At 38.5% G+C, this 12,920-nt stretch overlaps 1 protein-coding gene across 7 annotated transcripts in view; it reads left to right on the forward strand.

The window, feature by feature from the left end:
* Positions 1–12,920, forward strand: part of trio (trio Rho guanine nucleotide exchange factor) — a 446,368-nt gene that overhangs the window by 423,320 nt on the left and 10,128 nt on the right. For 6 of the 7 annotated variants that reach the window (XM_062979400.1, XM_062979401.1, XM_062979398.1 and 3 more), the window contains 3 exons: positions 1,636–1,883; positions 3,317–3,455; positions 7,590–7,617. In XM_062979400.1, the coding sequence (XP_062835470.1) occupies positions 1,636–1,883; positions 3,317–3,455; positions 7,590–7,617 (415 nt within the window). Of the gene's footprint in view, positions 1–1,635; positions 1,884–3,316; positions 3,456–7,589; positions 7,618–12,920 lie in introns of those variants that run through there. The other variant, XM_062979404.1, reaches the window with a different exon arrangement.

The raw sequence follows: 12,920 nt of genomic DNA on the forward strand, positions 1-12,920 counted from the left end.
CAATAATATGATGTCATTGATGGAGAAATGTCCTTTCCTTCAGACTTAGCCAAGGCAGTTCTCTCTATAGCTGTTTTTCCAAGAGTTAACATCAAGAAGAGCAAAAGGGTTTTTTTTCGTGTCAGAGCGACTTGAGAAACTGCAAGTCGTATCTGGTGTGAGAGAATTAGCCATCTACAAGGACGTTGCCCAGGGGACTCCCAGATGTTTGATGTTTTACCATCCTGTGGGAGGCTTCTCTCATGTCCCTACATAGGGAACTAGGGCTCATCCCGCTCTCCGGATTCGAATTGCCGACCTTTCAGTCAACAGTCCTGCTGGCACAAGGGCTTAACCCATTGCGCCACTGGGGTCTCCTGGCAAAAGGATATTTTCTGCCAATCAGTAAGTGAAAACATATTGTCTGCCACTCATTATAGTAGAACCTGTGGATTGTATTCAATTACCTTCAGACTTGCAGATTAGCTTTAAAAACAAGTTAATTATTTAGTCTACTTCAGTGGTTCTCAACCTGTGGATCCCCAGGTGTTTTGGCCTACAACTTCCAGAAATCCCAGCCAGTTTACCAGCTGTTAGGATTTCTGGGAGTTGAAGGCCAAAACATCTGGGGACTGGTCTACTTTATCCCAGAATATTTCCCCATTAGGGCACACAGTTGCAGTGGACCTGTTTAGGATCACTGTATGCAATCTTGGCTCTGTCCTCAAGATGAACACAGAAAATCCGAGGTGAGGATTATGCTTGGCCAGTTTAGATATAACAATCCCATCTGCATAAACCAAGTTCATTAAACTTGGAGTGAGTAGTGACTCCACACACATTTCTGCCTGTTAGCTTCAGTGTGTGATATTTTTCAGCTATGGATCCAAAACAGAAGTTGTGATTTTATTATCAGTTAATTTAGCAAGATTTTAAAACACTAGGAAACAAACTAACATTTACCAAAGATCTCTAATTTGGATGCAGTGAAAGGTTATGGTTTAATTTAACTTGTATTATGAATCCCAAGAAAAGACAAGAGGTAGAGTAGAGGAAAGGAGAAAGATAGGGTTTTTATTCTAGCCTCCCCAGTCATTGTTAGGAAATTCAGCTCACAAAGCCTAAGAAGATGTTCACACTACCAGAAATTTCACTTACCCTCTGCAGAAGAGTGGTGAAGATACTTTTAAAAGCTATATCTCTTTGTATTTTCTAGGTCCTACAAGTGAGACTACAGTATGTTTCTACCGGAAGTCATTTGTTCAATAGGGTTTGTTATTACCCATAATTTTGTGTAGTCACACAAGGTCCTGGGAAATATCCCATGCAGATGTTGGATTTGTACTGTAATTCAGTTTACCACAACCTTCAAAAGTATATACGCATCTTCCAAATATGTCCCTATCTCCTTCATTAATATGCATATCAATCTGGTTTCTCTATTTTTAAGATTATCGTTTGTGTTTGTTTAGATTTTTTTAATCAGCGTAGTAGCAATATAGTTGTGAAGTGAATATTTTGCTATTACTACAAGCCTACTGAAATGGAAGTTCCTTTGTGCTGATGTTATGGAATAGAGCCACCTTACACACACCCTTCTACTTGAGTAAACATTCTCCCTTGTCCTTTCCCTCTACCTGATCACTTCATCTACAGAGTGAAAGTAGCAGCAGTAGCAATATCTCCACCATGCTGGTGACACACGATTATACGGCAGTGAAGGAGGATGAGATTAATGTCTACCAAGGAGAAGTTGTGCAAATTCTAGCCAGCAACCAACAGAACATGTTTTTGGTGTTCCGCGCCGCCACTGATCAGTGCCCCGCAGCCGAGGGCTGGATCCCCGGCTATGTCCTGGGGCACACCAGTGCAATCACCATTGACAACCCTGATGGAACAATGAAGTAAGTCTCACAGAGAATTCCAATGTGTCTGTGCTCATTCCAGAATGGTATGTTGTATTCATCTATGGCTGACGTATTTCTTGTGAAGCAATCTAAATTCTTCATGGATTAGGTTTAGGTTTCTGCCTGCCTATTTCAATAGTTCCTGGTATCTCCTTACTAGAGTTGAATGTTCAAGGAATAGATTCAATCAGTCATTCACCATATCCTATATTAACCCATGACCTCAAGATCCTTATTAGAAACCAGGAGGATACAGACTAATTGTGTGGTAAGCTTTTTTTTATCATGTCAGAAGCAGCTTTAAGTTGCTTCTGGTGTGAGAGAATTGGCCGTCTACAGAGACATTGCCCAGGGGATGCCCGGATGTGTTATCATCCTGTTGGGAGGCTTCTCTCATGTCCCCGCAAGCTAGAGCTGACAGACAGGAGCTCACTCCGTCTCACGGATTCGAACTGACAACCTTCGGGTCAACAACCCAACTTTCATGTCAGCAGTCCAGCCAACACAAGGGTTTAAGCCATTGTTCCATCATGGCTCCCCATGTGGTAAGTTGACACTCAAGTAAGTAGGGAGAAAATTAGATAAATTTCAGAAAAACTGCCACAAAAATTGGGCTTTTGTGCTTTAATTCAACTAACCACTCCCAAATGCTAGTATAACCTCTCTTAAGAGGGATACCTAAGAACTAAGACTCACAACCTTTTCTTTGCCAAATTGTTGTTTCAAGTGGTGATCCTTCCCGTCATGGTGAGTAATTATTTAGTAATTCAAAGATGCAGAAATTATTTGAGAATTCAGATAGTTTCCAAATCTGTTTGTCCATCCAGTGGCTGTTCAATATTGCAAACACCGAATGGTTATACTAAGCTTCTTTGCATGGAAAAAAATTTGTTTCTACAAAAGAAGACAAAATTCGAGGCCTAGTTGTAGTTGTACCTTGTTGAGATACCATTGAAAACCAAAACTGTGCATTTATGTGATTGAATCATTCCAAACAGAAATATAGATTCCAAGGAAAATTCTAGGTTAAAATCATTTGTTTTACGTCATGTTTCTATGTTTAAAAAATCCCTCTTTTTTACATAATAATAATAATAACAACAACAGCACTTTATTTATTTATAGGGACATATGTCATGAGCACTGTTGTGTAAATCGAATGAGGTCATGTATATAGTACATACAGAACTAAATGCAAAATAGCTGTCGTAGTGCAATAATGATATAATTCTTCTTATCAAACCAGCCAAATGTATGTGGCCTTAAAAGTCCTTTGTCTGATTCATCCGTAAACCGCTCCTTGTTTGAAATGGACTGTTCAGTGTGTTTTTCAAATGTTCTTCCTTCGACATGTTGATTTAAAATATTTTTCCAAGGCAAAAATCACCCAGAGAAAGCTCCAGTTAATTGTGGTTTTGTTCTGCCTTCAGGAAGTCATCATCTTGGCACACAGCACTCCGTCTAAAGAAGAAATCTGAGAAAAAAGATAAAGACAGCAAAAGGGAAGGCAAGTTAGAAAATGGTTACCGTAAATCACGAGACGGACTTGCCAATAAGGTTTCCGTGAAGGTATTTCTTCCTGATGTTGTATTTATAAGAATCATTAAGTTGTGGGACAAAATGTGCCACTATTGTACCTTCTGCAGTACAAAAGTTGCTGTACTTGGCATGCGTTTGTACTGGCATTTTTTCCATACCTGCTCCTCTTTTAGATAAAAATAGTAAAATCCTGTTTTGAACACAGTTTTTTAGAAAATTTGTATACAGTTCAAATTGTTATTGTTGCTATTGCTGTTATGTGCCTGCCATCAAGACAATTTTAACTTATGATGAATGAGAGTCCCAGTCCTCAACATCCCTGATCAGGTCTTGAAGACTCAGGTCCATGGCTTCCTTGATGGAGTAAATCATCTGTTCCTACAGTGTTCCTTCCACCTTACTGAGCATTATGATCCTTTTCATCATTTCATAGTATGTCCAAAGTACAATAGCCTCAGTTTAGCCATTTTGGTTCCTTGTAAGAGTTCAGGTTCAATTTGTTTTTTGGGGGTGGGAGCTGTGCATGGTATCCATAGAACTGTCTTCCAGCACCACAATTCAAACGTGTTGATTTTCTTCCTGTCATCTTTCTTCACGATCCAGTTTTCATAGCTAATAATGATGATGATGATGATGATGATGATGATGATGATGATGATGATGACGACAACAACAACAACAACAAACTTTATATTCCACCCTGTGTCCCAGGAGGGACTCAGGGCAGATTGCAAACATTCAGTGCCCGAACACAACAATACATCCATAATAATGAAAATTGACAACCCAATATATAAAAACAAATTATGACTTAACAACTAAAATTAAATTAAAAATGCAACATGTTACATCAGACATAAAACAAAACATCAAACAGAAGCCTTCTTTTGAAATAGCATGGCTAAGTGGTTCTATTCTTTTTTTTGTTAATGATACATCTTTATACTTGAGGATCGTATGAGGTTTTTTTCATAACTGTCCTTAGATTTAGTTGTCTTCTGATTTTTGGCTACATTTTCCATTTTATTCTAATACTGAACCAAGATTTAGAAAATGTTTAACTATTTTGATGTCCTCATCTCCAACCTTAAGGTTACATAAATCATCTGGTCATTATTTTTGTTTTCTTAACATTCATATGCAACCTTGTTTTTGAACTTTCTTCCTTAAATTTAGCAGCTGCAGCATCCCAAGTCTTTGTTATTTTCTGCAAGTACATTGTCATCTGCATGTCTTAAATTGTGTCTCCTCTCAGAATTTTCAAATCTCTTTCCTCCAGGTCTAATTCTGCTTCCATTATAGCAGTGGTTCTCAACCTGTGGGTCCCCTGATGTTTTGGCCTTCAACTCCCAGAAATTCTAACAGCTGGTAAACTGTTGGGATTTCTGGGAATTGTAGGCCAAAACACCAGGGGACTCACAGGTTGAGAACCACAGCATTATAGGTTCTGCACATAAATTGGGTAGGATGATAAACTGAAGACTTATATTTTATCCCTTCTTGCCAGAGGGAAGCCATTTTGCTTTTCCATATTCTATCCTGATTGTGGCCTCTTGTCCAGAGTATATATCATACACCCTTTTTAGAGCCATCCATAGTTTTCAGGATCTCTACAATCAAGGACTTCACTATAATCTATAAATTGAAGTTTTATTTTTATACTTCTTAAATTCTTTGCACTCTCCATTTAGATGTGTATGTTTGCTATATGATCTCTAGGGTGTCTTCCTTTTCTCAATGCAACTTAGATATACAGGATTTCTTGCATAATATAGGATAAAAGCTTTTATTGAATATCAGTTTGTCTGCATGGAGGGATTAATATATTGATCTGATGGTTACAAAAATCTACTTTCTTGGAAATTTCTGTTATTCTGTTTTCTGTATTTGTTGGCAGATTTTTGTTAGAATATAGATTAATTCTGTATCTGTAACTTGAAACACCTCAATTGCTATGCCAGCTGTTATTGTTGTTTTATTTATCCCAAGTCTTTGAGAGATGGCTTCCACTTAACATTCTAAAATTGTTGGTTCTTTATCAAAATGTTCTGCTGTGACCCAATATGTCACCCAAAACTCTTAACTACATTATTATTATACCTTACAACAAGTAGAATTGAGCTTGGTAGATTTGGGAGCCTTTTTCTCCTCTGTGCAAAAAAAAAGTTAGGATTTTTGCAGAAAACTGGTGGATTGCATTTACATAGTATGTCGAGCCAGTGGAGGACTTTAGTGTTTTTAAAACAAAGGGAAGAAGAGAAAACCATTCACCCTTTTTTGATATATTCAAGTAAATGCTGAGCACCAAATAGCTTTTCATCATAGCTGATTTGGAACACTGCTTAAGTATCAGAGTAGTGTCTTCTCTTGTGTGGTCATATATTGTCCAGTTAACTTTTTTTAAAAAAATGTCAGAAGAGAATTGAAGTCGCTTCTGGTGTGAGAGACGTTGCCCAGAGACGCCCGGATGTGTTACCATCCTGCTGGGAGGCTTCTCTCATGTCCCTGCATGGGAAGCTAGGGCTGACAGATGGGAACTCACCCCATCATGTGCCAGCCTTCAGGTCAGCAGTTCAGCCAGCACAATGGTGTAACCCATTGCACCACCGTGACCCCAGAATCCAAGCTCTCGGATAATGCAGTAAAGAAAGCATAATCACCTTTATTCAGAAGGTTGCAAAGAATATTATAATCACTTTTCAATATTCCTGGTACAAAGCTAATATCCTGGCTCAGAGTACAGAAGTCTTTTCAAATTACAAATGAAAAGTGATGCATATTGAGCTCACAGGAAGCAGGAGCAATCATTGCTAAGAGGACAATGGATAACAAATTGACTGGTTAATATAGTGTTGGGCAGAAATGTTCATGTCCCAAGTAGATCAAACTCTTTAAATTACAGCATAATTCAAGATTTGCAACTTTCTTAACAGTCTTTATCTGAAAAAGTAGCATCTTCTGTTTAATTTAAATTCAGAGTTTTTTAAACCAGTGCTTTTACAAATGTCAGTCATTTATCTAAGAAGAGCTGGTATATCTTTTTACGAAACGTTTTTTGGTGCAGCCTCCAACTTTAGTAATCGTTATTGACTTAGTGTGCATAGCAAAAATAGCCGCCTCCATCTAAGCCCACCATTAAACAAAATTAGATTTTTTTTTATTTTAAATCAGATAGAAGCCAGAGGGCCTCAAATCTTTAATATCAAATATTGAAATCAAAGGGGATATAAATCCAGAACAATGCTGCAGACCTTGTTCCAAATAACCTGAAAAGGAAAAAGAAGCTGTCAAACAATATTTATTATGAAGAGCATCAGTATAGGTATATACCCAGCATTGCCTGGGTGTCAGAGAGGCCACTGCCCATCTGCTTTCTCCCTTCTCCATCACTGAGAAGACCTACTTCTCAATGTTTTTTCTCCCCGACACACATCGCCTAGCAATAGCTCATCCACTTCACTTCCTTTATTTCTGACAGAGGGCCACTTCACCTAGCCACAACCAATCTGATTTGATACTTTCCTTTCCCTCTGCTCTGGGCTCAAAGGGGGTATGTTTTTTAGTTCAAATCCCTCAATTGTTTTCAATTGGATAATGAAGGATAAGTGTGCTAGGTTTGGTCCACATCCATTAAGCCAATAGGAGCCTTTGTGGAACAAACACACATATACCTTGACTTTTATATATATAGTTGCATGCAGTTTTAAGAGGATAATACTGGTAGTTTGATATATTACGTTTCCTGCAAATAGATGAAAAGGCAAATTTGAACCTTCTGATATGACAATTCTATGGATTTCCTAAACTGCCTTTTAAAGTTTTGGGGATCTAGCATATTAGCACTAGAATTGGTTTGAATAAAGTCACAGACTATGTTTCAGCAGTAACATTGTGTCCAGTAACATTGTGAATACTTCAGTATTTCAGTGCCAAATGAAAAGGTCAGTAATCTTCATGCTGCTGAAGTGGGGGATAATATGTGTAGGGAAAGAATGACACTGTTCAGTTAATTCAGCAGATCTCTAAGGAATGAACTGGTCAAAGGACACTATGATGGGGCTAAGATATGCTTCTAAACGTAACCTTTTTAAAGCCTTCTTTTCGCTAAAAGATTTTTGGAAAATTTCTCAAAATTCTAATTTTTTTCCAACTTCTCATTTTCAGCTTCTCAACCCCAACTACATTTATGATGGTAAGTCCATATTGTCATATAGGGTGAGGCATAAAGATATCCCACATTTTGAGGGCGCACTGTGTGGGCTGTAGTGAGGATAGAGATAGGTCTAATTCAGTAGGTAAGGCTCTGCCGTTTTTAATACCCATCATGAGTTGGACAAATGAAATTTGAGGTTTTGATATTCAAGCAAATATGAGAACAACTGTTCTGTGATAATGATACAGACAGTGTTCTGTACATGCTTCAACACCACTCTGCCCAAGATGACCCAGATAGTGATGGAGAAATTCCGGGAACATCTTCAGCAATGTAGTCCCAACGACGGCCTCCATTTGTCTGATATGATTTTTAAAGCCCATTAAATCAACACTGTTGTTATGTACTTTTCAGATATAGATATAGATATATATTTCCAGATAGCTTTATTTTTATACCCCTTCAAAATGTGGCAGATATTTATGCCCCACACTGTACTACTGTGATGTCTTACTTGGCTTTCCCTCTCTTGCTTATTTCCTGGTTGCTGTTCTTGGGAGGACTGTTCCATTGGCTCTCATTTTGGGGGTGGAGCTTGGGATTAGATTTGGATGACATGGTTCAGCCTCAGAGCTAATCTCTAGAGGCCTTTTTTCCCTCCATTTGGCATTCCTGAGAAAAACCTCTTAGAGATGGGTCTTATAATTTGGTCTGGGTTCTTTGACCTGGCAAATTCAAACAGGCAACATAAATCAAGTATTTACCTTATGGTTCACCTCATAGTCATTATAGATAGTTCACCATAGCTAGTACTTAACACATAGGTCATAGTTTAGGTACTTACCTCAAAGATAGCAAAGCTGATAGTTTACCTCATAGCTTATGTACTTACCTTATAGCTTATCACCTTATAGTTATTTCATAGCTAGTATTTACCTATAGCTTAGATAGCTTACCTCATAGTGAAGTACTTACCTTATGTATAATTAAAGGGTAAACCGAACGCTGCTTGGGTAGCCAGACCTATAGATAGCCATTTCCCCCAGCGTGCCTTCACAACTACCATATAGTTTTACAAGAGTTATATATATATATATATATATATATATATATATATATATATATATACACTAGCTGTGCCCAGCCACGCGTTGCTGTGGCAAAGTATGGTGGTATGGGAAATAAAGTATTGAGGAATTGTTGGTAGTTAAGGTAAAGGGTAAAGGTTTTCCCCTGACATTAAGTCCAGTCGTGTCTGACTCTGGGGGTTGGTGCTCATCTCCATTTCTAAGCCGAAGAGCCGGCATTGTCTGTAGACTCCTCCAAGGTCATGCGGGATGACTGCATGGAGCGGCGTTATCTTCCCGCCGGAACAGTACCTATTGATGCACTCACATTTGCATGTTTTCGAACTTCTGGGTTGGCAGAAGCTGGGGCTAACAGTGAGGGCTCACTCTGGTCCCCCAATTCAAACCTGGCCTTTTGGTCCAGAAGTTCAGCAGCTCAGCACTTTAACACGCTGCGCCATCAGGGGATATTATTTCCTAAAGGTTGTGAATATACAATATTTCTGATTGTGGTTTGTTTTTGTTTTGTTTTTGTTGTTTTTTTTGTCTGATGGAGGCAAGTATGAATGCTGCAATTAGGGGAAATGATTAGGATGTAATGGCCTTGCAGTTTTAAAGCCTGGCTGTTTCCTCCCTGAGTGAATTTTTTGTTGGGAAGTGTTAGCTGGCCCTGATTGTTTCCTGTCTGGAATTCCCTTGTTTTCAGAGTAGTGTTCTTTGCAATATTTTATGGCTTCTACTGTCTGTGGCCCTGAGAAAACAGAGGATTTGCCAGACTTTGATGATGGGAATACTTTGTTGGGAGGTGTTAGCTGACCCTGATTGTTTCCTGTGTGGAATTCCCGTTTTCAGAGTGTTGTTCTTTATTTAGTGTTCTGATTTTAGAGATTGTATTGTTCTGTTTTATTATACCACATTAATTTTTATATATTCTGATTTTAGTGTTTTTGAATACTTGGAGCCAGATTGTATTCATTTTCACGGTTGACCGCAACACAATAATAATGATGATGATGATGATGATGATGATGATGATGATGATAATAATAATAATGACTTTGGTAATACACAGTTCTTCACTCCCTTCTCAGCTTCCTTTCTGGAAGAATCCTTTCTTAGGAGGTGTTAGCTGGCCCTGATTGTTTCCTTTGTGGAATTTCCAATTTCCCTGCTTTCAGAGTGTTGCTCTTTATTTACTGTCCTGGTTTTAGAGATTATATTGTTTTGCATTATTCTATCCCAGTAATTATTTCATATTAAAGTAGAATCTCACTTATCCAACATTCACTTATACAATGTTCTGGATTATCCAACGCAGTCTGCCTTTTCGTAATCAATGTTTTTGTAGTCAGTGTTTTAAATTCATTGTGATATTTTAGTGGTAAATTTGTAAATACAGTACAGTAGAGTCTCACTTATCCAACATAAACGGGCCGGCAGAATGTTGGATAAACGAATATGTTGGATAATATGGAGGCATTAAGGAAAAGCCTATTAAACATCAAATTAGGTTATGATTTTACAAATAAAGCACCAAAACATCATGTTAGACAACAAATTTGGCAGAAAAAGTAGTTCAATACGCAGTAATGCTAAGTAGTAATTACTGTACTTATGAATTTAGCACCAAAATATCACGATATATTGAAAACATTGACTACAAAAATGTGTTGGATAATCCAGAACGTTGGATAAGCGAGTGTTGGATAAGTGAGACTCTACTGTAATTACTACATAGCATTACTGCGCATGGAACTACTTTTTCTGTCAAAATTGTTGTATAATCTGATGTTTTGGTGCTTAATTTGTAAAATCATAACCTAATTTGATGTTTAATCAGCTTTTCCTGAATCCCTTCTTATTATCCAACATATTCACTTATCCTGCCGGCCTGTTTATGTTAGATAAGTGAGACTCTACTGTATATTGATAATCTTATATTATCTGCTTAGAACTGGATTATCTAAGGCCCCTTCTTCACAGTTGTATAAAATGCACACTGAAGTGGGTTATATGGTAGTATGGAGTCTATCTTGACTCCATACTACCATATAATCCACTTCAGTGTGCAAAGCAGATAAAATAAGATTATAAATGGGTTATATAGCTGTGTGGAAGAGCCTTGAGTCTACACTGCCATATAATCCAGTGCAAATTAGATAATCTATGAAAGAGGCCTGAGGCCTAAACCTGCCTGTCCCCTGGGGTGAGTTGGTTGCTAGGAGACCAAGTGGGCAGAGATTAGTCCTCTAACTGGCAGCAATTGGATAAAAACAATTATTCATTTCCCTCTGATTAGGATTTTATTTTTATTTTATTTTTGTTGTATCAACCTAGAGGCGTGGAAGCTGGGTTGTGTTGTCAAATTTCGAGGTTGGGGGGCCTGTAGTTTTGTTGTTTTGTTGATCACTCATCTATATATATAAAATGATAAAGTTGTTTGCGCAGTGACTATAACAACAAAACTAAACATCCCAGAAATACGAAATTTGGCAACACAATACAAAAGGCTTGCCTCCAGGTTACAACAACACAACCACACCACAAAACCACAATCCAGACCCACAAAACTCACAACAACGCATCATGCGATAACAACACAACTAAACGCCCCAGAAATACAAAACTTGGCAACACAATGCAAAAGCCTTGCCTCCCAGTTGTAACAACACAACCACACCACAAAACCACACAGGACCCACAAAACTCACAACAACGCATTGTGACTATAACAACACAACTAAACGCCCCAGAAATACGAAACTTGGCAACACAATGCAAAAGCCTTCCCTCCAGGTTGTAACAACACAACCACACCACAAAACCACAATCCGGACCCATAAAACTCACAACAACGCATCGTGACTATAACAACACAACTAAATGCCCCAGAAATACGAAACTTGGCACACAACTAAACGCCCCAGAAATATAAAACTTGACAACACAGTACAAAAGCCTTGCCTCCCGGTTGTAATAACACAACCACACCACAAAACCACAATCTGGACCCATAAAACTCACAACAACGCATCGTGACTATAACAACACAACTAAACGCCCCAGAAATACAAAACTTGGCAACACAACACAAAAGCATTCCCTCCCGATTGTAACAACACAACCACACCACAAAACCACAATCCGGACCCACAAAACTCACAACAACGCCAACACTTCCCCAATCCCTACATTCACACTTGGCCTCCAAAAAAAAAACAATTACAATAATAACAATGACAACAACAACAAGAATCAACACCATCACAGGCAAGAAGCAGCCAGGCACTGAGGCTGAGAGGCCAGTCAGTGCTACACTGGGCCTCCATAAAACAATACAGTAGCATCCAACTTATCCAACCTTCATGACCACTAGAACAACAATAATAATAAACACCTACACAGGCAAAACAAAAGAAAGACTATTGTACCACAATAAAAATATAAACCGCACTCAGCAGAATCAGACATTACAATTAACAACAAACCAAAGACAACAGGGATCTCAAGCAATTATCAATCAACACAAAAATTGAACAAGGTAACAGACTTCAAATACTACTACTAATGTGAGTATAAAGAAGGTGGAGGTCACAGCATAAATACAACCTAATGTAGACTGACCAACACCACCAGACTAAGTCACAGCAACGCGTGGCCGGGCACAGCTAGTTTATATATATAGATTGAAATGTAGCTGACCGGTGATCTATAGATCCAATCCCATTCACTTATTGACTACCTAATGTCTGACTCGGGGGTGAGTAATTTTTGGCCCATCAGATGTTTTGGACTTTTTAGAAACTCCAGCCTGAATGGCCAAGATTACAAATGCTGAGATCTGATACACCTGGAGAGCCAAATGTTCCACAACACCAGTCTAAATTACTGGGATTGAGGCATGGGACTATTTAATGAGTAAGGACTGTCAGTTGAAATTGATTGATCTGGCCATATGCATCTTAGTTCAGAAATAGATTTTTAGGTTTATTCAAGATGCAGTATCTCCAACAGCATAGTGCTTTCTCTGAAAAATTTACCATTAGAGGCAGATATCAATGGTTGTTGGAGCCCCCGGTCGCGTAGCGGATTAAACTGCTGAGCTGTTGAACTTGCTGACTGAAGAGTCAGCAGTTTGAATTTGAGGAGCAGGGTGAACTCCTGCTGTTAGCCCCAGCTTCTGCCAACCTAGCAGTTTGAAAACATGCAAATGTGAGTAGAGCAATAAGTACTGCTCTGGCGGGAAGGTTACGGCGCTCCATGCAGTCATACCGG

This window comes from Anolis carolinensis, chromosome 4 (genome assembly GCF_035594765.1).
Source record: "Anolis carolinensis isolate JA03-04 chromosome 4, rAnoCar3.1.pri, whole genome shotgun sequence".
Classification (NCBI taxonomy): domain Eukaryota; kingdom Metazoa; phylum Chordata; class Lepidosauria; order Squamata; family Dactyloidae; genus Anolis; species Anolis carolinensis.